Raw genomic sequence first — 22133 nt, 5'->3', positions numbered from 1 at the left:
ATGCAGAATACTTATTTCATGATCCGGCAGACCCAGAGAAAATTGATAAATGGTCCAAGGAATTGCCCAATCCAAAGAAAGGGGGAGTGAAAACGTGGGACCAATTGGACCGCTTAAGAAATATATATCAACTTCATCCCTGGGACGGAGTGCAAATTTTGACCATAATGGTGCCAAAAACACAGGGAAGAAAATTGCACGAGAAGGTAGAAGAAGCTTTGGGGCAGGATGAGCAAGAATTAAACGCAGGGTGGGAGGCGATTAAACACTGGCTGCAAGCCTTTAGTCCAGCTAAAAAAACTGGGGAAAAATTGCAGCCTGCCAACAGAGGAGGTCCTGGAGTATGACGAGCGGTTTAGATGCACGTGACTTGAACATTCGGGTATGAATAATACAGGTGAGGAAATGGATGAACAAGTGTTTGGACCCCTGAAAGCAGCTTTCGTGGCAGGTCTAAAGCCAGAACTATCCAAAATGCTTGAGGTAGTGTTACCGGACTGAGAAGGTAGAGGAACTACCTTTGCAGCATTGGTGGATCGATGTAACCAATTTGACAGGGATATGGGAGCTAAAGCTGTACAGGCTATGGGATGGAAATCCCAGGATTCCGATAAACAGTTATTAGGAAAATTACCCGGAAAATGTCATTATTGTGGGAAAGAAGGTCACTGGGCCAAGACATGCAGGGCAAAACAGCAAGGTCGTGGCCGGGGAAGAGGACGCAGCCAGGGATACAATTCAGCCAACAAACTCGGCTTGTCACAAGATAATGACCTCATAGAAGCACTTAAGTGACTGACAATACAACAACAGAAGGAGTTACTTGGGATAGCAAAAAACGATTAGAGCCCGCCCTGGCCCCCCTCCTCATACTAATACAACAAAGGGGAGATGGGCTATATATAACTGAGGGTGGACGATAAGGATGTGGACTGTCTTTTCGACATAGGGGCGGAATTAACATGCTTACCCCTACAATATGCCGTTGGATGGTAGGGCACGTACAGCCTTGGAGTTGGGGGCCATAAAATGGAAATTAAAAGGACAACACCAATACTTATAGGGCTGGGTCCACATGAACTAACCACGCCGGTCTGGATAGGCCCAGTAGATCAACCCCTTTTTGGGAATGGATGTTCTAATCCAAGTAGATTCATCGTTGCATTTTGAGGATGGTCAGGTGGCATGGTCAATGAGAACTTTGAAGAAAGAAGAATTGAAGGAACACCCGATATGGGCTAAAGATAAGAACGATTGTGGCCTCCTCCAGATGGAGCCTGCGGAATTTACCAGGACCAAGCCTCCATGCACTAAACACTATCCCATCAGTCCAACTGCCATCGCGGGAATCTTACCGGTTATTCAGCAATTGGAGAAACAAGGGGTGCTTATTAAAACGCATAGCTCCTCCAATAGCCCCGTGTGGCCGGTACAGAAATCTAATGAGACTTGGAGTTTGACTGTCGATTATAGGAAAGCTAACCAGTGTATTGATCAAAAAGCTCCTTTGGTCGCAGATCTCTCCACCATTTTTAATGCCCTCAAACCGGAACATAAATATTTCTCGGTTATAGATCTGGCCAACGGATTTTGGTCAGTGCCTCTGGCACCGGAGGTTCGACAGTGTTTTGCTTTCACAGTCCAAGGACAACAGTATACTTGGACCCGGTTACTACACGAGATAAAATCTGAGTGGGTTCAATATGTTGGGCGATGCACTCTGTCAGATTACTGTCCAGACAGTGAAAGTGAAAATGACCTTACTGTGTGATACAAACCCATACTCACGTGACAGTTGAAGCATAATCTGTACCATCCACCCAGCGCCACTTCCCTTCTTCAACACGGTCATTGAGTCCAATCCAAAGACTATCCAGTTTACCCTGTTGTAAATATTCCTGTCGGGTAAATAACGATGTAGCTGTGTTAACGGATGTCTTAGCCGTTACCATCGCAAGAAGGGTTGTTAGTTCGGTGACAATAACTGCTTATGATTCACTCATGAGGATTTTTTATAATGAGCTTTATTACACTGATTGATTTGGTCTTTCCATTTATATTAAATAACATGATAGTAATGCAACCTGGTTCCCAGGCTCCGACCACCTTGAGAGCACGCTCCGACCCTAGAGAACAACACAAGTCCTGGAGCGACCAGCTCCCTCCACCAGGTCCTGACTCCTGACCCTCAAGAACACTCTGACGTTAAAGGGAACTAGGTTCTATTCTTATACTATAATGCAACTTTGGCCTGTGCCGACATAATACGTGGGTACCAATATGTAGTTTGCAGGTTTAGCTCAGGCTGCATTTTTAGTTGTTTACCCAGCTTATCTCTTTCAGACCTTCACCTTTGCGCAACCAGTTTTGTTTATAGCACAGCAAGTGCTTAGGCCAAATGTTTATCCCGTACCCTAGACCTGGATGTTTTCATTCTCTGCATTTGTGTTTTCAAACTGCCTGTAAGGTAACTTTGACGGTGTGACACATGAATTGGCGAGGATAGACTGGTGAACGATACTTAAAGGGTTGACGGTGGATTGGCAATGACAGACATTTAAAGATCACATGGATAAACTTCAACAATTCTACATCCTGTCTGGCATAAAAATAATTGTACATCCTGTCTGGAAGGTGGCTCAACCGTGGCTTACAAGGGAAATTAGGGATAGTGTTAAATCCAAGGAAGAGGCATATAAATTGGCCAGAAAAAGCAGCAAACCTGAGGACTGGGAGAAATTTAGAATTCAGCAGAGGAAGACAAAGGGTTTAATTAGGAGAGGGAAAATAGAATATAAGAGTAAGCTTGCAGGGAACATAAAAACTGACTGCCAAAGCTTCGACAGATACATGAAGAGAAAAAGATTAGTGAAGACAAAAGTAGGTCCTTTACAGTCAGAATCAGGTGAAGTCATAATGGGGAACAAAGAAATGGCAGACCAATTGAACAAATACTTTGGTTCTGTCTTCACTGAGGAAGACACAAATAACCTTCCGGAAATACTAGGGGAACAAAGGTCTAGCGAGAAGGAGGAACTAAAGGAAATCCTTATTAGTCAGGAAATTGTGTTTGGGAAATTGATGGGATTGAAGGCCGATAAATCCCCAGGGTCTGTTAGTCTGCATCCCAGAGTACTTAAGGAAGTGGCCCTAGAAATAGTGGATACATTGGTGGTCATTTTCCAACACTCTGGATCAGTTCCTATGGACTGGAGGGTAGCTAAAGTAACCCCACTTTTTAAAAAAGGAGGGAGAGAGAAAACAGGGAATGAGAGACCGGTCAGCCTGACATCAGTGGTGGGAAAAATGTTGGAATCAATTATTAAATATGTAATGGCAGCATTTGGAAAGCAGTGACAGGATCATTCTAAGTCAGCATGGATTTATGAAAGGGAAATCATGCTTGCCAAATCTTCTAGAATTTTTTGAGGATGTAACTAGGAGAGTGGACAAGGGAGAGCCAGTGAATGTGGTGTATTTAGACTTTCAAAAGGTTTTTGACAAGGTCCCACATAAGAGATTAGTCTGCAAAATTAAAGCACATGGTATTGAGGGTAATGTACTGACGTGGATAGAGAACTGGTTGGCTGACAGGAAGCAGAGAGTAGGAATAAACGGGTCCTTCTCAGAATGGCAGGCAGTGACTAGTGGGGTACCACAAGGTTCAGTGCTGGGACCCCAGCTATTTATAATATACATTAATGATTTAGACAAAGGAATTTAATGTAATATCTCCAAGTTTGTAGATGACACCAAGCTGGGTGGCAGTGTGAGCTGTGAGGAGGATGCTAAGAGGCTGCAGGGTGACTTGGACAGGTTTGGTGAGTGGGCAAATACATGGCAGATGCGGTATAATGTGGATAAATGTAAGGTTATCCACTTTGGTGGTAAAAACAGGAGGGCTGATTATTATCTGAATGGTGACAGATTGGTAAAGGGGGAGGTGCAACAAGACCTGAGTGTCATGGTACATCAGTCATTGAAGGTTGGCATACAGGTGCAGCAGGCGGTTGGCCTTCATAGCGAGAGGATTCGAGTACAGGAGCAGGGAGGTCTTACTACAGTTGTACAGCGCATTGGTAAGGCCACACCTTGAATATTGTGTACAGTTATGGTCTCCTAATCTGAGGAAGGACATTCTTGCTATTGAGCGAGTACAGCGAAAGTTCACCAGACTGATTCCCGGGATGACAGGACTGACATATGAAGAAAGACTGAATCAACTAGGCTTGTATTCAATGGAATTTAGAAGAATAAGAGGGGATCTCAGAGAAACAGATTAGATGCAGGAAGAATGTTCCCGATGTTGGGGAAGTCCAGAAGCAGGGGTCACAGTCTAAGGATAAGGGGTAAGCCATTTAAGACCGAGATGAGGAGAAACTTCTTCTCTCAGAGAGTTGTGGGCATGTGAAATTCTCTACCACAGAAAGTTGTTGGGGCCAGTTCGTTAGGGAGTCAGATGTGGCCCTCACGGCTAAAGGGATCAAGGGTTATGGAGAGAAAGCAGGAATGGGGTACTGAAATGCATGGTCAGCCATGATCATTTTGAATGGTGGTGCAGGCTCGAAGGGCTGATTGGCCTACTCCTGCACCTATTTTCTAGGTTTTCTATGTTTTCCATGTTATTCATATATATAGAGACATGATTAAGATTTCCCCTTTCTCTCACATTTTCTCTACAACTAAAAATGCTAAAAGGAATCGTAGAATGGTTACAGCACAGAAAAAGACCATTCAGCTCATCGAGCCTGTGCCAGTTCTCTGCAAGAATACCTCAGCTAGTCCCACCCCCCACCCTTTTTCCATAACACTGCTAATTTTTTTATTTTAGGCTCTTATCGAACTCCCTTTTAAAAGCTGTGATTGAGTTTGCCATCAGGGTTACGGGAAAAGGGTGGGGGAGTGGGACTAGCTGAGGTATTCTTGCAGAGAGTTGGCACAGGCTCGACGGGCCGAATAGCCTTTTTCTGTGCTGTAACCATTCTATGATTTCTTTCAGGCAGTGCATTCCAGATCCTAACCACTCGCCATGTAAAAATGTTTTTTCGAATGTCGCCTTTGGTTCTTTTTCCAATCACCTTAAATCTGTGTCCTCTGGTTCTCAACCCTTCTGCATATGGGAACAGTTTCTCTCTATCTGTCCAAATCCCTCATGATTTTGAACACCTCTATCAAATCTCCTCTCAAATTCTCTGCTCTAAGGAGAACAACCCCAGCTTCTCCAGGCTATCCACATAATTGAAACCCCTCATCCCTGGAATAATTCTTGTAAATCTTTTCTGCACCCTCTCGAAGGCCTTCTCATCCTTCCTAAAGTGCAATGCCTAGAATTGGACACAATACTCTAGTTGAGGCCGAACCAGCGTTTTATAAATTCTATCATAGTATGATCACTCTTCCCCAGAGGCTCCTTTACTACAAGATTATTAATTAACCCTCTCTCATTGCACAATACTCAATCTAAAATACCTGTTCCCTAATTGGTTCCTCAACATACCAATCTAGAAAACTATCTGGAATGCATTTCATGAACTCATCTTCCGTAGTTACTGCAAATTCGGTTTGCCCAGCCTATTTGAAAATTAAAGTCCCTATGATTCTTGTATTAACCTTGTTGCATGAACCTCTAATTTCCTGATTTATAATCTGCATAACAGTGCACCTGCTGTTAGGGGCCTATAAACTACTCCCACCAATGTTTTCTGCCCCTTGTTGTTTCTTAGCTCCAGTCAAAGTGATTCTATATCTTAAATTTCCAAGCTAAGATCCTTTCTCTTGACTGTCTTTATCCCATCCTTTATCATTATAGCTATTACTCCAAGTGTCCTGTGCATCACTTGGATGGGATGTTAAAATGTTACAAATCTCAAACCCAAACCAAACACACCTCGAACCCGCCCACTTCCGGGTTGATTAGAGGCTCCCAGGAGGTGGGTTGGCCATTTAGATATTATAATGAGGCTGCGTGCCTTAGATTTAATCACCATTTTAAAATTAACATGGTAGTTAAAGGGAGGCGAGGACTACTGGATCCAGCAGGTAAATGCCTTACAAGTATCTTTCTATTTACCTACTGGATCCAGCTCAACTACGACCCCACACATACATAAGAAATAGGAGCAGGAGTAGGCCATTCAATAAGATCATGGCTGATCTCATCCTGGCCTCAACTCCACTTCCCCGCCTGCACCCCATAACCCTTGACTCCCTTATCATTCATAAATCTGTCTACCTACACCTTAAATATATTCAATGACCCAGCCTCCACAGCAACCTGGCGTAGAGAATTTCAAAGATTCACGACCCTCTGAGAGAAGAAATTCCTCCTTATTTCTGTCTTAAATGGACGGCCCCTTATTCTGAAACTATGTCCCCTATGTTATGTCTTGAATAAAGAGTCAGACTAGATGCTGCAAGCTCAAGGTAAGGTGTGACCGTAGTCCTTTATTACAGATCTCAGAGTGCCTCTCCAACCTGCGAGGCCTCCTTATATACAGGTGCTCCCAAGGGATTGTGGGCTCCCTTGGGACTCCAGGGAATAAGCCCTCTGGTTGTTAGACATGGTATTTATAGATATATATACATAACACCCTATGTTCTTGATTCCCCCATGAGGGGAAACATCCTCTCTGCATCTACCCTGTCAAGCCCCCTCAGAATCTTATATATTTCAATAAGATCACCTCTCACTCTTCTAAACTCCAATGAGCATAGGCCTAACCTGCTCAACCTTTCTTCATATCACAACCCCTTCATCTCAGGAATCAATCTCGTGAACCTTTTCTGAACTGCCTCCAATGCAAGTATATCCTTTCTGAAATGAGGAGACCAAAACTGTACGCAGTACTCCAGGTGTGGTCTTACCAACACCCTGTACAGTTGGAGCAGGACTTCCCTGCTTTTATACTCCATCCACCTTGCAATAAAGGCCAACATTCTATTTGCCTTTCTGATTAGTTGCTATACCTGCATGCTAACTTTTTGTGTTTCATGTACAAGGACCCCCAGATCTCTCTGTACTGCAGCATTTTGTAATCTCTCCCCATTTAAATCGTAATTTGCTTTTTTATTTTTCCAACCAAAGTGGATAAGCTCACATTTTCCAACATTATACTCCGTCTGCCAAATTTTTGCCCACTCACTATAGCCCTTTGGAGATTCTTTACGGCCTCTTCACAACTTGTTTTCCCACCTATCTTTGTATTGTCAGCAAATTTGGCTACGTTACACTCGGTCTCTTCATCTAAGTCATCACTTTAAATTATAAATAGTTGAGGTCCCAGCACTGATCCCTGTGGCACCCCACTAGTTACAGTTTGCTAACTGGAAAATGACCCATTTATCCCGAATCTCTGTTTTCTGTTAGTTAGCCAATCCTCTATCCATGTCAACATGTTACCCCCAACCCCGTGAGCTCATATTGTGTTGTAATCTTTTATGTGGCACCTTATCGAATGCTTTCTGGAAATCCAAATACATGACATCTACTGGTTCCCCTTTATCCACGCTGTCCGTTCCATCCTCAAAGAACTCCAGCAAATTTGTCAAACATGATTTCCCTTTCATAAAACCATGCTTGACTGCATTTTGATTTTCTAAATGTCCTGCTACTACTTCCTTCCGACACCTACCCCACCCCTACGGTTGAACTCCCACACAGCCACTATCTCCCACCAACCCGATCCTTCCGATTTCTCCAACCCCCGTGATCACCCCTCCAATCCCTGATCTGTAATCCCCCAGCCTTTCTGATCGTTGCCTCCGGCCCCTCGATGTGTCCTGAGACACCCTGCCCGACGTGACTGCACCCGCCTGAGGCCCGCCCACAGATATGTCTCTACCCCACCTCCGCCCCTCGCCGCACTCCCCCCACCATTCTCCCCCACCCCCCTCCGCCGATGTGTCTCTGCCCACCCACCCGCCATGTCTCCGACTCTCCGATCGATCCACGGCCACCAGCCCATGATTTCACCTTCCCTCCTCTCCACTCCCCGTCAGGCCTTCCCATTGACAGCCAGCCAGCCTCTCAATTTTTCTGGATGCAGCCAGGAAACGGAAACAAAAAATGTTTATTAGGCCTTGCCATTAAATTTTGCAAATCCCGGGGGGAAATTCATTCTTTCTTATTTCCCGAAAGCAAAACAGCATCCCCTACTCCCCATTCCCTATCCTCTTCCGAGCTAATATCAGGGCCAATATGTCTAGCACACGGGAATTGGCTCGCACATTTCTGAGTGTTCTCTAAACATTTTTCAGAGTTTGCTGGATAAAGGCTAAATCCCAGAGGACTGGGAAATAGCAAATGTGGCTTCCATTTCCAAACAATGGGCTGAAGCGTGACTCCTAAGTATAAGTCCTACATCCATTGTTGGGAAATTGAAAGTTTTATGAGTGATAATATAAGCGAATATCTTGAGGGGCAGAAAACAATCCGAGATGGTCAGCATGGTTTTAGGAATGGTATGTTCTGCTTGACGAGTTAATTAGCATTCTTTTAGCAGATAGCAGACCTAGCAGATAGGAGAGACCATGGATGTTATCTACTTGGATATTATAAAGGCCTTTGATACATAATAGGCAACTACATAAAGCCCAAGGGATGGATGGGAATGTATTAAAATGGATTGGCAAATGGTGGATAGACAACAACAAGTAGTAGAGGATGGGCAAGTATCTGGTCGGTGACCAGTTACCAGTGGTGTGCCAGCGGGTTCAGTGTTGGGGCCACGGTTGTTTGTAAGTTTTCTAAATAATTTTGAGGAAGGAATTGTGTCCAACGTGTTCAAATTTTCAGCCAATACCAAATTACGTGAAGGAAAATTAATATCAATGCGCACAAATTCAAAAATATCTTGCCAAGCTCGATCAGTTGGCAGAGAAATGGCAGATGCAGTTTAATACAGGGAAATGTAAGGTAAGATTTCGCCCAATGCCATTGGTTGATGTAGATTATGGGATAAATGGGAATATATTTGAAGTATTGGACCAGAATAGAGATCCAGATATCAATCCAACAAATTGGCGATCGCCATTGCCTTCAAAGGCTGGCTGGCTGAGTGGCATCAACAAAACTTTAACGGCTGAGGAGAATCTGTCAATGTCGTGGCACAAATGATCCAGCAAATTATGTAGGATGACAAATCTCGGTCGCGCTATTATTTACTGGATTCTTGAGGTTGACGTAATAGCGCACTCCATGAATGTATCATTACTAGTGCAAGTCCCCAACAATTTCAGCCCCTTATTTATAATGTAGGAGTAAAAACTGTAACAAACAATCTGCCGTAAATGAGACTGAAATTTGACAGCCAGTGAATATAATAAAAAGATAGCTCCTACCTGCTCCTCAGCACTGTTAATGACAACAAGATTGGCATCCATTGATTTACAGGATTCCTGGGCTTCATTCCAAGTTTTTTTACTTGTTGAAAAGTAATAAAGTTTTTGATTGAACAGGCTCCATTGGTTGGGACACTGGGAACGAGTCTCTGCGAAGTACAGAAATAGGATAGAACAGATCAATGCATAGCAGGAGAGATGTTGCAGGAGAGTGGGCTTTAGATTCCCGAGGTCCCACCTCCTTCTGGGGAGTCGGGACCTGTACAAGTCGACGGGTTGCACCTCAACAACGCTGGGACCAATATCCTCGCAGGGAGATTTGTTATTGCTGCTGCAGAGGGTTTAAACTAGCTTGGCAGAGGGGTGCAAACCTGGGCATAGATTCAGAGGGAGAGAATGCAAGATGGAAATGGAAGGCAGTAAATTAGCATGTGGGTTTGGACGGCAAAGGAAACAAAGGCTCGAAAATAGATAAGAAGTTTGGCAGTGCTTTAAGGAGTCCAGTAAATAAGTCGAATGAGAGCACAGACAGACATGTAGAAGGATGATATTGTAGTTATTACTGAAACATGACTGAAAGAAGGGCAGGAATGGCAGCTCAACATTCCTGGTTACAGGGTTTTCAGATGAGATAGAATCATAGAAATTTACAGCACGGAAGGAGGCCATTTCGGCTAATTGTGTCCATGCCAGCCGACCAAGAGCAATCCAGCCTAATCCCACTTTCCAGCTCTTGGTCCGTAGCTCTGCAGGTTACGCCACTTTAAGTACACATCCAAGTATTTTAAAAAGTGGTGAGGGTTTCTGCCTCTACCACCCTTTCAGGCAGTTAGTTCCAGACCCCCAACACCCTCTGTGTGAAGAAATTTCCCCTCATATTTCCTCTAGACTTCCCTCCAATTACTTTAAATCTATGCCCCCTGGTTGTTGACCCCTCAGCCAAGGGAAACAGGTCCTTCCTATCCATTCTATCCAGGCCCCTCATAATTTTATACACATCAATCAGATTTCCCCTCAGCCTCCTCTGTTCCAAAGAAAACAGACCCAGCATTTCCAATCATTCCTCATAGCCAAAATTATCTAATCCAGGCAACATTCTTGTAAATCTCCTCTGCAGCCTTTCCAGTGTAATCACATCTTTCCTGTAATGTGGAGACCAGAACTGCACGCAGTACTCCAGCTGTGGCCTAACCAGTGTTGTATACAGTTCCAATATGACGTCCTTGCTGTTGTACTCAAGGCCTCAACTAATACAGGCAAGTATTCCATATGCCATCTTAACCATCTTATCTACCTGGCCTGCTACCTTCAGGGATCTATGGACCTGCACTCCAAGGTCCCTTTGTTCATCTACATTTTTTAGTGTCATACCATTTATTGTGTATTCCCTTGCCTTGTTAGATCTCCCCAAATGCATTAGCTTGCACTTATCCGGAATGAATTCCATTTGCCACTGTTCTGCCCACCTGACCAGTACATTGATGTCTTCCTGCAGTCCACAGCTTTCATCTTCATTATCAACCACACACTCTATTTTAGTGTCATCTGAAAACTTCTTAATCATACCCCCATCATTCCAGTCCAGGTCATTGATATATATCACAAAAGGCAGGGGACTGTAAGGGATGGTCCCGGCGGTCAGGTTCGAATACTTGAGCGGTTCGAATCGCTCCCACTCCCTTGGGTTCTTGACTCCGGGTTTATTTGGGGGCTGTGATAAAGTGCAATGGACAACTGGTTTGATGCAAAGAACTTTGATTTTATTACAGACAATAAAATACAATGTCAAACTTATAATCACTCTAATAAAGAACAATACATTACACATTCAAAGGGGGTTACAGTAAAAATTACACCTCTCACCTCCCAATACCTAATCCTAGCTTGGTTAGACTCCAGGGCAGGCAGGGACTATGCTTACCAATCCTTTCTGGTCAGTTAGCGGTAGTTCGCGATTTCGGGGTTCGTTGAATTCTGTAGGTGCTGCTTGCCGTACCCCAAATGTCGGAGAAGACTCCTTACTGCGCAATCTTCAGTTGGGTTGAGTCCACTGATGCGGTAAGGCGCGTTTTGGACTTATGGGGTAATAACCTGGTTTCCTTCGTTAGAAATAGGTTCAAAGTCTCTTTCGGTAATGTTTTCATCTATTGGTAGTCAGGACTTAGATTGTAGAGTGGAAACTTTCGATTTTTCGGTTTCTTTCTGTTGGAGTTTTGTTTCGATTTTGGTCGATCGCTGTGGTTATTCGGTGGTACCAAGTTGGCTCTGGTTGGTTGCTGTCGCGATGGTGATGTTCTTCCTTCCTTTTGGATTTCAGGACTTCAAGGCTGGAGAAGTTAGTTTTCAACTGTCGCGTTGGTTTCTCTCCTTTCTTGATGACATAGGCACAGTATGGCACACACGTAGTATGGCACCTGGCGTAGTATGGCATACCCTTTGTTAAAACAGGGGGCCAGTTATACGGTTTGACTTGTCCTAATCTTCGCACCAAATCAGTCTCGAATTCTTTGTTTAAATTTGGCAGGCTTGACATTTCTTTGTAATATTTTGGAGGGCTCATTAAAAGTTAATATGTCTTGGGTGGGTGGTTCTTCTAATTCTGTTTCCTGATGGAAATATTAGCTTGGTAATGTCCTTTTGTGCTTGGTTTTTGCATACAGGCTGTAGTGGGCCCTTTGTTCTTATTCATGTTGAAGATGGCTTTTCTCAGTTTAGTTTGATGGCTGGCCATCTCTGAGTTATTGTTGAAATGTTAATACCTCTTGTGGAGAAGGGTTTTCGAATATCCATTTCTCCATACAATTTACCTTAGTCCCAACACCCAGACAGTTCCAATAATCAAGCTGGCTCCTTCAGATCCTTAGGCCCGCCCACAGACATGAATTTGTCTTGTAAAAGTTTAAAATTCGATTGAAGTTCGTAGTTTCTTCCATAAGCACTTTAGGATTTCAAACTTTCCGGTAGATAGTCCCAAATTAAATTTCCTTTCCAATGAGTCTAAACACTGGCGGGTTCCCGTGAATTTTGACCTTTCAGGACCCAGCACTGAGCCCTGCGGAACCCCACAGCCTTCCAGTTACAAAAACACCCATCAACCATTACCCTCTGCTTCCTGCCTCTGGCCAATTTTGGATCCAACTTGCCACTTTCCCCTGGATCTCATGTGCTATTACTTTGGTGACCAGTCTGTCATGTGGGACCTTGTCAAACGCTTTGCTAAAATCCATATACACTACATCATATATACTGCCCTCATTGTCCCTCCTGGTTACCTCCTTGAAAAATTCAATCAAGTTAGTCAGACACCACCTTTCCTTAACAAACCCATGCTGACTGCTCTTAATTAATCCGTGTCCTTCCAAATGAAGGTTTATCCTGTCCCTCAGGAATTTTTCCAATAATTTTCCTGCCACCAAGGGGTATAAAAAGAAGGTGGGGGTCGCAATATTGACTAAAGAAACAATTACAGCTGTGAGGAGGGAGGGATGATATGTTAGAAGGATCCTCAAATGAGGCCATATGGGTTGAAATGAAGAATAAAAAAGGGACAATCACACTCCTGGGAGTATACTATAAACCCCCAAATAATCAGAGGGAGTTAGAAGAGCAAATATGTAGGCTAGTTTCTGAGAAGTGCAAAAGCAATAGGGAGAGAGAAAACAGGGAACTACAGATCGGTTAGCCTGACATCAGTAGTCGGGAAAATGCTGGAGTCTATTATAAAGGATGTGATAACGGCACAATTAGATAATATCAACGCGATTAAACAAAGTCAACATGGATTTATGAAACGAAAATCATGTTTGACAAACGAACTGGATTTTTGATGAAGTAACTGATAGAATAGATAAGGGAGAACCAGTGGATGTAGTGTATCTGGACTTTCAGAAAGCCTTTGATAAAGTCCCACATAAGAGGTTAGTGTGCAAAATTAAAGCACATAGAATTGGGGGTAATGTATTGGCATGGATTGAAAATTGGTTAACTGACAGGAAACAGAGAGTAGGAATAAACAGGTCTTTTTCAGGGTAGCGGGCAGTGACTAGTGGGGTACCACAGGGATCAATGCTTGGGCCCCAGCTATTCACAATATATATAAATGATTTGGATGAAGGAACCAAATGTAATATTTCTAAATTTGCTGACAACACCAAACTCGGTGGGATTGTGAGTTGTGAGGAGGATGTAAAGACGCTGCAAGGCGATTTAGATAGGTTGAGTGAGTGGGCAAACACATGGCAGATGCAGTATAACGTGGATAAATGTCCACTTTGGTTGGAAAAACATAAGGACAAAGTATTATTTAAATGGTGATGGCTTGGGAAGTGTCGATGTACAGAGGGACCTGGGTGTCCTTGCACACCAGTCATTGAAAGCAAACATGCAGGTGCAGCAAGCAGTTAGGAAGGCAATTGGTATGTTGGCCTTCATTGCAAGAGGATTTGAGTATAGGAGCAAGGATGTTTCACAACAGTTAGTCAGGGCCTTGGTAAGACCATACCTGTAGTATTGTGTGCAGTTTTAGTCTCTGTCATATATGTATACTCTGTACATACTATGCTGGTACCACAAGAGGGTGCAACTGTGGGAGGCCCAGGCAGCAGCTGTAAAAAAGGCTAGTCACCATATTGCTGCCTCACTCTGGGTTACATTAAAGAGACTATGGTCACAGCAGTTCAAGCACAGCACTAGGCCTCGTGGAGACATTCTACAGATAAGTAGAGACACATTTGTCTCCTTACCTCAGAAGGGATATACTTGCCATAGAGGGAATGCAGCGAAGGTTCACCAGACTGATTCCTGGGGTGGCAGGACTGTCGTTTGAGGAGAGATTGGGTCGACATAGAAACATAGAAACATAGAAAATAGGTGCAGGAGTAGGCCATTTGGCCCTTCTAGCCTGCACCGCCATTCAATGAGTTCATGGCTGAACATTCAACTTCAGTACCCCATTCCTGCTTTCTCGCCATACCCCTTGATCCCCCTAGTAGTAAGGACCTCATCTAACTCCTTTTTGAATATATTTAGTGAATTGGCCTCAACAACTTTCTGTGGTAGAGAATTCCACAGGTTCACCACTCTCTGAGTGAAGAAGTTCCTCCGCATCTCGGTCCTAAATGGCTTACCCCTTATCCTTAGACTGTGACCTCTGGTTCTGGACTTCCCCAACATTGGGAACATTCTTCCTGCATCTAACCTGTTTAACCCCGTCAGAATTTTAAATGTTTCGATGAGGTCCCCTCTCATTCTTCTGAACTCCAGTGAATACAAGCCCAGTTGATCCAGTCTTTCTTGATAGGTCAGTCCCGCCATCCCGGGAATCAGTCTGGTGAACCTTCACTGCACTCCCTCAATAGCAAGAATGCCCTTCCTCAGGTTAGGAGACCAAAACTGTACACAATACTCCAGGTGTGGCCTCACCAATGCCCTGTACAACTGTAGCAACACCTCCCTGCCCCTGTACTCAAATCCCCTTGCTATGAAGGCCAACATGCCATTTGCTTTCTTAACCGCCTGCTGCACCTGCATGCCAACCTTCAATGACTGATGTACCATGACACCCAGGTCTCTTTGCACCTCCCCTTTTCCTAATCTGTCACCATTCAGATAATAGTCTGTCTCTCTGTTTTTACCACCAAAGTGGATAACCTCACATTTATCCACATTATATTTCATCTGCCATGCATTTGCCCACTCACCTAACCTATCCAAGTCGCTCTGCAGCCTCTCAGCATCCTCCTCGCAGCTCACACTGCCACCCAACTTAGTGTCATCCGCAAATTTGGAGATACTACATTTAATCCCCTCATCTAAATCATTAATGTACAGTGTAAACAGCTGGGGCCCCAGCACAGAACCTTGCGGGACCCCACGAGACACTGCCTGCCATTCTGAAAAGTACCCATTTACTCCTACTCTTTGCTTCCTGTCTGACAACCAGTTCTCAATCCATGTCAGTACACTACCCCCAATCCCATGTGCTCTAACTTTGCACATCAATCTCTTGTGTGGGACCTTGTCGAACGCCTTCTGAAAGTCCAAATATACCACATCAACTGGTTCTCCCTTATCCACTCTACTGGAAACATCCTCAAAAAATTCCAGAAGATTTGTCAAGCATGATTTCCCTTTCACAAATCCATGCTGACTTGGACCTATCATGTCACCTCTTTCCAAATGCACTGCTATGACATCCTTAATAATTGATTCCATCATTTTACCCACTACCGATGTCAGGCTGACCGGTCTATAATTCCCTGTTTTCTCTCTCCCTCCTTTTTTAAAAAGTGGGGTTACATTGGCTACCCTCCACTCCATAGGAACTGATCCAGAGTCAATGGAATGTTGGAAAATGACTGTCAACGCATCCACTATTTCCAAGGCCTGTATTCACTGGAGTTTAGAAGAATGAGAGGGGATGTCATTGAAACGTATAAAATTCTGACTGGGTTGGACAGACTGGATGCGGGGAGGATGTTTCCCCTGGCTGGGAAGTCTAGAACAAGGGGTCACAGTCTCAGGATGCCGGGTAGGAAATTTAGGACCGAGATGAGGAGAAACTTTTTCTCTCAGAGGGTGGTGAACCTGTGGAATTCTCTACCACAGAAAGCTGTGGAAGCCAAGTCACTGAATATATTTGAGAGGGAGCTAGATAGATTTCTAGAAACAAAAGGCATCAAGGGGTATGGGGAAAAAGCGGGAATATGTGTTGAGATAGAGGATTAGCCATGATCGTATTGAATGGCGGTGCAGACTCGAAGGGCCGAATGGCCTACTACTGCTCCTATTTTCTATGTCTATGACTGATCTGATCCTTGCCTTTCCTGTCTGCATCCCCATAACCCTTGACTCCCTTATCTTTCAAAAATCTGTCAATCTCCACCTTAAATATATTCAATGACCCAGCCTCCACAGCTCTCTAAGATAGAGAATGCCAGAGATTCACGACCCTCTGAGAGAAGAAATTCCTCCTTATTTCCGTTTAAATGGGCGACCAATTATTCTGAAACTATACCCCCTAGTTCGATATTCACCCACGAGAGGAAACATCCTCTCTGCATCGATCCTGCCAAGCCCTCTCGAAATCTTATACATTTCAATAAGATCATTTCTAAGTCTTCTAAATTCCAATGTGTATAGGCCCAACCTGCTCAACCTTTCTTCATATCACAACCCCTTCATCTCAGGAATCAACCTCGTGAACATAGAAACATAGAAAATAGGTGCAGGAGTAGGCCATTCGGCCCTTCGAGCGTGCACCACCATTCAATACGATCATGGCTGATCATGCAACCTCAGTACCCTATTCCTGCTCCATACCCCTTGATCCCTTTAGCCATAAGGGCCACATCTAACTCCCTTTTGAATATACCTAACGAACTGGCCTCAACAACTTTCTGTGGTCGAGAATTCCACAGGTTCACAATTCTCTGAGTGAAGAAGTTTCTCCTCATCTTGGTCCTAAACGGCTTACCTCTTATCCTTAGACTGTGACCCCTGGTTCTGGACTTCCCCAACATCGGGAACATTCTTCCTGCAGCTAACCTATCCAATCCCGTCAGAATTTTATATGTTTCTATGAGATCCCCTCTCATTCTTCTAAATTCCAGTGAATATAAGCCTAGTCGATCCAGTCCTTCTTCATATGTCAGTCCTGCCATCCCGGGAATCAGTCTGGTGAACCTTCGCTGCACTCCCTCAATAGCAAGAATGTTCTTCCTCAGAATAGGAGATCAAAACTGTACACAATATTCAAGGTGTGGCCTCACCAAGGCCCTATACAACTGTAGTAAGACCTCCCTGCTCCTCTACTCAATTCCTCTCACTATGAAGACCAACATGCCATTTGCCTTCTTTACTGCCTGCTGTACCTGCATGCCAACTTTCAATGACTGATGTACCGTGACACCCAGGTCACGTTGCACCTCCCCTTTTCCGAATCTATCACCATTCAGATAATATTCTGCCTTCCTGCTTTTGCTACCAAAGTGGATAACCTCACATTTATCTACATTATACTGCATCTGCCAAGCATTTGCCCACTCACCTCCCTTGTCCAAGTCAATCTGCAGCCTCGTAGCATCCTCCTCACAGCTCACACTGCCACCCAGCTTCGTGTCATCTGCAAACTTGGAGATATTACATTCAATTCCTTCGTCCAAATCGTTAATGTATATAGTACATAGCTGGTGTCGCAGCACTGAACCTTGTGGTACCCCACTAGTCACTGCCTGCCATTCTGAAAAGAAACGAATTTTTTTCTACTCTTTGCTTCCTGTCTGCCAACCAGTTCTCTATCCACATCAATACATTACCCCCAATACAATGTGCTTTAATTTTGCACACTCTCTTGTGTGGGACCATGTCAAAAGCCTTTTGAAAGTCCAAATATACCATATCCACTGGTTCTCCCTTGTCCACGCTACTAGTTACATCCTCAAAAAATTCTAGAAAATTTGTCAAGCATGGTTTCCCTTTCATAAATCCATGCTGACTTGGACCGATCTTGTCACTGCTTTCCAAATGCGCTGTTATTACATCTTTAATAATTGATTCCAATATTTTCCACACTACCGATGTCAGGCTAACCGGTCTATAATTCCCTGTTTTTAAAAAGTGGGGTTACATTAGCTACCCTCCAATCCATAGCAACTGATCCAGAGTCTATAGAATGTTGGAAAATGACCACCAATGCATCCACTATTTCTCGGGCCACTTCCTTAATTACTCTGGGATGCATACTATCAGGCCCTGGGGATTTATCGGCCTTCAATCCCATCAATTTTCCGAATAAAATTTCCCGATTAATAAGGATTTCCTTCAGTTCCTCCTTCTCGCTAGAACCTCGGTCCCCTAGTATTTCCAGAAGGTTATTTGTGTCTTCCTTCGTGAAGACAGAACCAAAGTATTTGTTCAATTGATCTACCATTTCTTTGTTCCCCATTATAAATTCACCTGATTCTGACTGCAAGGGACCTACATTTGTCTTCACTAATCTTTTTCTCTTCACATATCAATAGAAGCTTTTGCAGTCAGTTTTTATGTTCCCTGCAACCTTACTCTCATACTCTATTTTCCCCCTCCGAATTAAACCCCTTGTCCTCCTCGGCTGAATTCTAAATTTCTCCCAGTCCTCAGGTTTGCTGCTTTTTCTGGTCAATTTATATGCCTCTTCCTTGGATTTAATGCTATCCCTAATTTCCCTTGTTAGCCACGGTTGAACCACCTTCCCTGTTTTAATTTTACTCCAGACAAGGATGTACAATAACTTCTCTGTACAGCCTCCAATGCAAATATATCCCTTCTTAAATAAGGAGACCAAAACTGTATGCAATACTCCAGGTGTGGTCTTACCAATGCCCTGTACATTTGTAGCAGGACTTCCCTACTTTTATACTCCATCCCCCTTGCAATAAAGGCCAACATTCCAGTTGCCTTCCTAATTACTTGCTGTACCTGCAAACTAACTTTTTGTGTTTCATGTGCAACGACCCCAGATCCCACTGTACCACCGCATTTTGTAATCTCTGCACATTTAAATAATAATGTACTTTTTTATTTGTCCGACCAAAGTTGATAACCTCACATTTTCCCACAATTTACTCCATCTGCCAAATTTTTGCTCACTCACTTAGCCTGTTATATATCCCTTTGTTGATTTTTTGCATCCTCCTCACAACTTGCTTTCCTCCCTACCTTTGTATCATCAGCAAATTTGCCGACATTACACTCAGTCCCTTTGGCCGCTACGAGCGATATTTAGCGCGGGAGTTATTGGGGCGGTACCCACTAGAATTTGCGGGGACTATAAAGTAACGATTAACCATTTTTCGCTGCAGGACTAGTACCCGCTACCCAAGGCAGACGACCAATTTGCGACCCTGGCTGGAGAGAAGATGTTCACCAAGCTGGACCTGACCTCAGCCTACATGACGCAGGAGCTGGAGGAGTCTCCCATGATGGCGCCCATGATGACGCAATCAGAATGCGCACCACTGCCGCTCCGGCTCCTATATTCAGTAAAAAAGCTGCCTATTTACTGACACTGCCCCCGCCAGCTTTTTAAGTCGGTGCACTTTGCCGGGCAGCTCGAGACCACCAGCGGAGGAGAAAGGAGGTGTGTTGGGAACGGGTTTTTGTTGACCAAAATTTTGCGGAGTTCTTTGTCGAGATTTGCAAAAACAGCAGCGGATTTCTGAGAAGTTTTGGAGAGTTTGGAAAAGTTTTTCATTCTCAGTGATTAGTCGTGGCCTGTGGGCGTCATTCTCTGCTCCACAGAGGCCTCCTAGTGAGAATCGAGCCTGCAGGCTTAATGGGCTCAGTGTTAGCAGGGAGGCACGCAGGAGAAGGTGGCACCGTCAGCAATGTGTCCAGAGGCAGTGGGCAAGGGAGGCAGCAGCCATGGCAACCCAACATGGAGAAGGGCCTGCACATAGTCACAGACCTCAACATCGAGAGGCTGGCCAGGAGGGAGATGGCGTGAGGAGGAGGATCAGGTATGCTGACTCCCCGCACCAGATAGTGGGCGAGGAGCCTTGGCAGCAGCAGCCTACAGAGGCTCAGGAACATCAGCAGGAAGAGCGAGAAGGCGCTCAGCCAGCTGCCATCGGAGTGGCCCAACACAGACCTGTGGCAAGGAGGCCCGACAGTGCAAGGGTGTACCGCCATCAGTTTTCCTTCCTGGAGCACAGTGATGAGCAATGTGTGCGAAGGCTCCGATTTAGGAAGGATACCCTGAGGGAGCTGTGCAATTTACTGCGGCCAGATCTGGAGCCTCACATAAGGCTGAGGACAGCTGAGGCTCAGCAGTGAAACAAAAGTGACCATAGCTCTCAACTTCTACGCTGCTGCTCTTTCCAGTCTGATTTCTGATATATCACAATTCTCCACCCTTCGTTCCATCCGGCAGGTAACCGATGCTCTCTATGAGAGAAGACTGCAATATATCTCCTTCCCGTAGACCAGGGAGAAGCAGGTGGAGCGGCAAGCTGGATTAGTACGGATTGCAGGGTTCCCCCGGATGTAGGGGGCCATCGATTGCACACACGTCGGAATGAGGGCGCCACAAAATCCTCTTGGTGCCTGGCTGCTGGCCTGGTCAAAACCTTCCCTGGTGGCCCAGTGGACCTAACTAAAAACTTTGCAGAGTTCGCAATGACTCCCGCTTTAACTGAAGGGGAGGGACGTTGTGACGATTTTTTTCTTCAGATTCTCCATCCCATGGATTGGGGCAGAGAAAAACCTTAAAAAATGGTCGGTGTGCCCGTTTGGGTCGGGGCTCAATTTCAGCCCCGCTATGTCTGTCCAGATTGTGTGTTGTGTTTGACTATATTTGAACTACTGTTCCCTTAGTAAAATGCCATATAACTCCTTTGGGTATCTGTGTGTGACCTGTGTGTGATCCTAACTTTACACCATGGACACCCAAAGCCCTTCGCTCCTCCAGAGTTCCTAATCTCTGCTTTATAACAGGAAGGACGCTTTATTTTCGTTGCAGGCACCAGTGGAGTGAGTGGCAGCATCACTGGATCCTGCAGTAGATCCCCAGCTAAGAAGCAGTCAGGGACCAGTCAGTGCCTCCTCCTCTACAGAGGCAGAGACTGCAGCTCTGGCGGCAGTACGAGAGAGAATAGACATCATCCCACAAAGCAGCTTCCAGACCATGGAGTCTGTGATACAGGGTGCTGTCTCAGAGCTTTCAGGATCTGAGAGCTACCATTACACCAGTCATTCCGCTGATCAATGGGGTGACAGACCCAGGTCCATGTGGAATGGGACAGCTGGAATCCACCTGTCTGATCCTATTGTCTCTCAGTACAGCAGCACATGTCAGGCCTCTAGCCTTCCCCCTCAGAGCACCAGGCCTGGCATGAGAGGGGACCCCAGGCTCCATTCCAGGAACAAGCTCCAGAGATACAGCCAGCAGCGGCTCCATTCCAGGAACAAGCTCCAGAGATACAGCCAGCAGAGGCTCCATTCCAGGAACAAGCCGCCACAACAGGAGGGTCACTTTAGTCCCATGATCCTTCAGTAGAGCAGGAGCAACCAATTGTCATGTATCTCACATTACTGTATATAACTGTATCTCACCATGCTATACATGACTGTAACTGGATATGACCTGTAACAATAAGCATACCTTACCACCAGGGGTGCACTTGCAGGAGACACTCTATACCTGTCCCACTGAGGTATATAAAGGGAGGTCTCAGGCAAGTGCAGCACTGGAGAGCTGGAATTAAAGGTGCAGGTCCTGAGTGGCCTTGACTTCAGCATGTGTCTCATGTAAGTCAGTACATGAGAGTCAGGACTTTACAGTGGCGACGAGTTACGGGATCACAAAATCCACAGAATGGCTACCAACAGCTCAGATGAGAAATACAATGCTGGAGACAATTGGGATATCTTTATAGAAAGGCTCCAGCAAAGCTTTGTGACCAAAGACTGGCTGGGCGACGATAAGGCAGACAAGAGAAGAGCCCATCTCTTGACCAGCTGTGGCTCGAAAACATACTCTTTAATGAAAGACCTGCTGGCACCCGAGAAACCAGCAAACAAGTCGTTAGAGGAGTTGAGCACACTGGTGAGAGACCACCTCAAGCCAGCGAGCAGCCTACACATGGCCAGACACAAGTTCTACAACTGCAGACGCTATGTGGGCCAGAGCATACCCGACTTCATGGCGGAACTTCGGAGGCTGGCTCATGTGAGTTCCCCAATGAACTAAGGAGAGAAGTACTGAGAGACTTTTTTATTGAAGGAATAGGCCACGCAGGCATATTCCGAAAGATTAT

General features: G+C 44.9%; 1 protein-coding gene across 1 annotated transcript in view; it reads right to left on the bottom strand.

Annotated features, from left to right (window-relative positions):
* Window positions 1-22133, bottom strand: part of LOC139244056 (CD209 antigen-like protein C) — a 71481-nt gene that overhangs the window by 15094 nt on the left and 34254 nt on the right. The window contains exons 5-6 of the mRNA XM_070870957.1: window positions 9340-9488; window positions 1789-1898 (exon numbers count right to left, since the gene is read on the bottom strand). Coding sequence (XP_070727058.1) covers window positions 1789-1898; window positions 9340-9488 — 259 coding nt within the window. The remainder of the gene's footprint in view (window positions 1-1788; window positions 1899-9339; window positions 9489-22133) is intronic.

This window comes from Pristiophorus japonicus, unplaced genomic scaffold, assembly GCF_044704955.1.
Source record: "Pristiophorus japonicus isolate sPriJap1 unplaced genomic scaffold, sPriJap1.hap1 HAP1_SCAFFOLD_201, whole genome shotgun sequence".
Taxonomy (NCBI): Eukaryota; Metazoa; Chordata; class Chondrichthyes; family Pristiophoridae; genus Pristiophorus; species Pristiophorus japonicus.
Note: the sequence above shows the minus strand (reverse complement) of the source record. Positions and strands in the feature narration are given on the sequence as shown.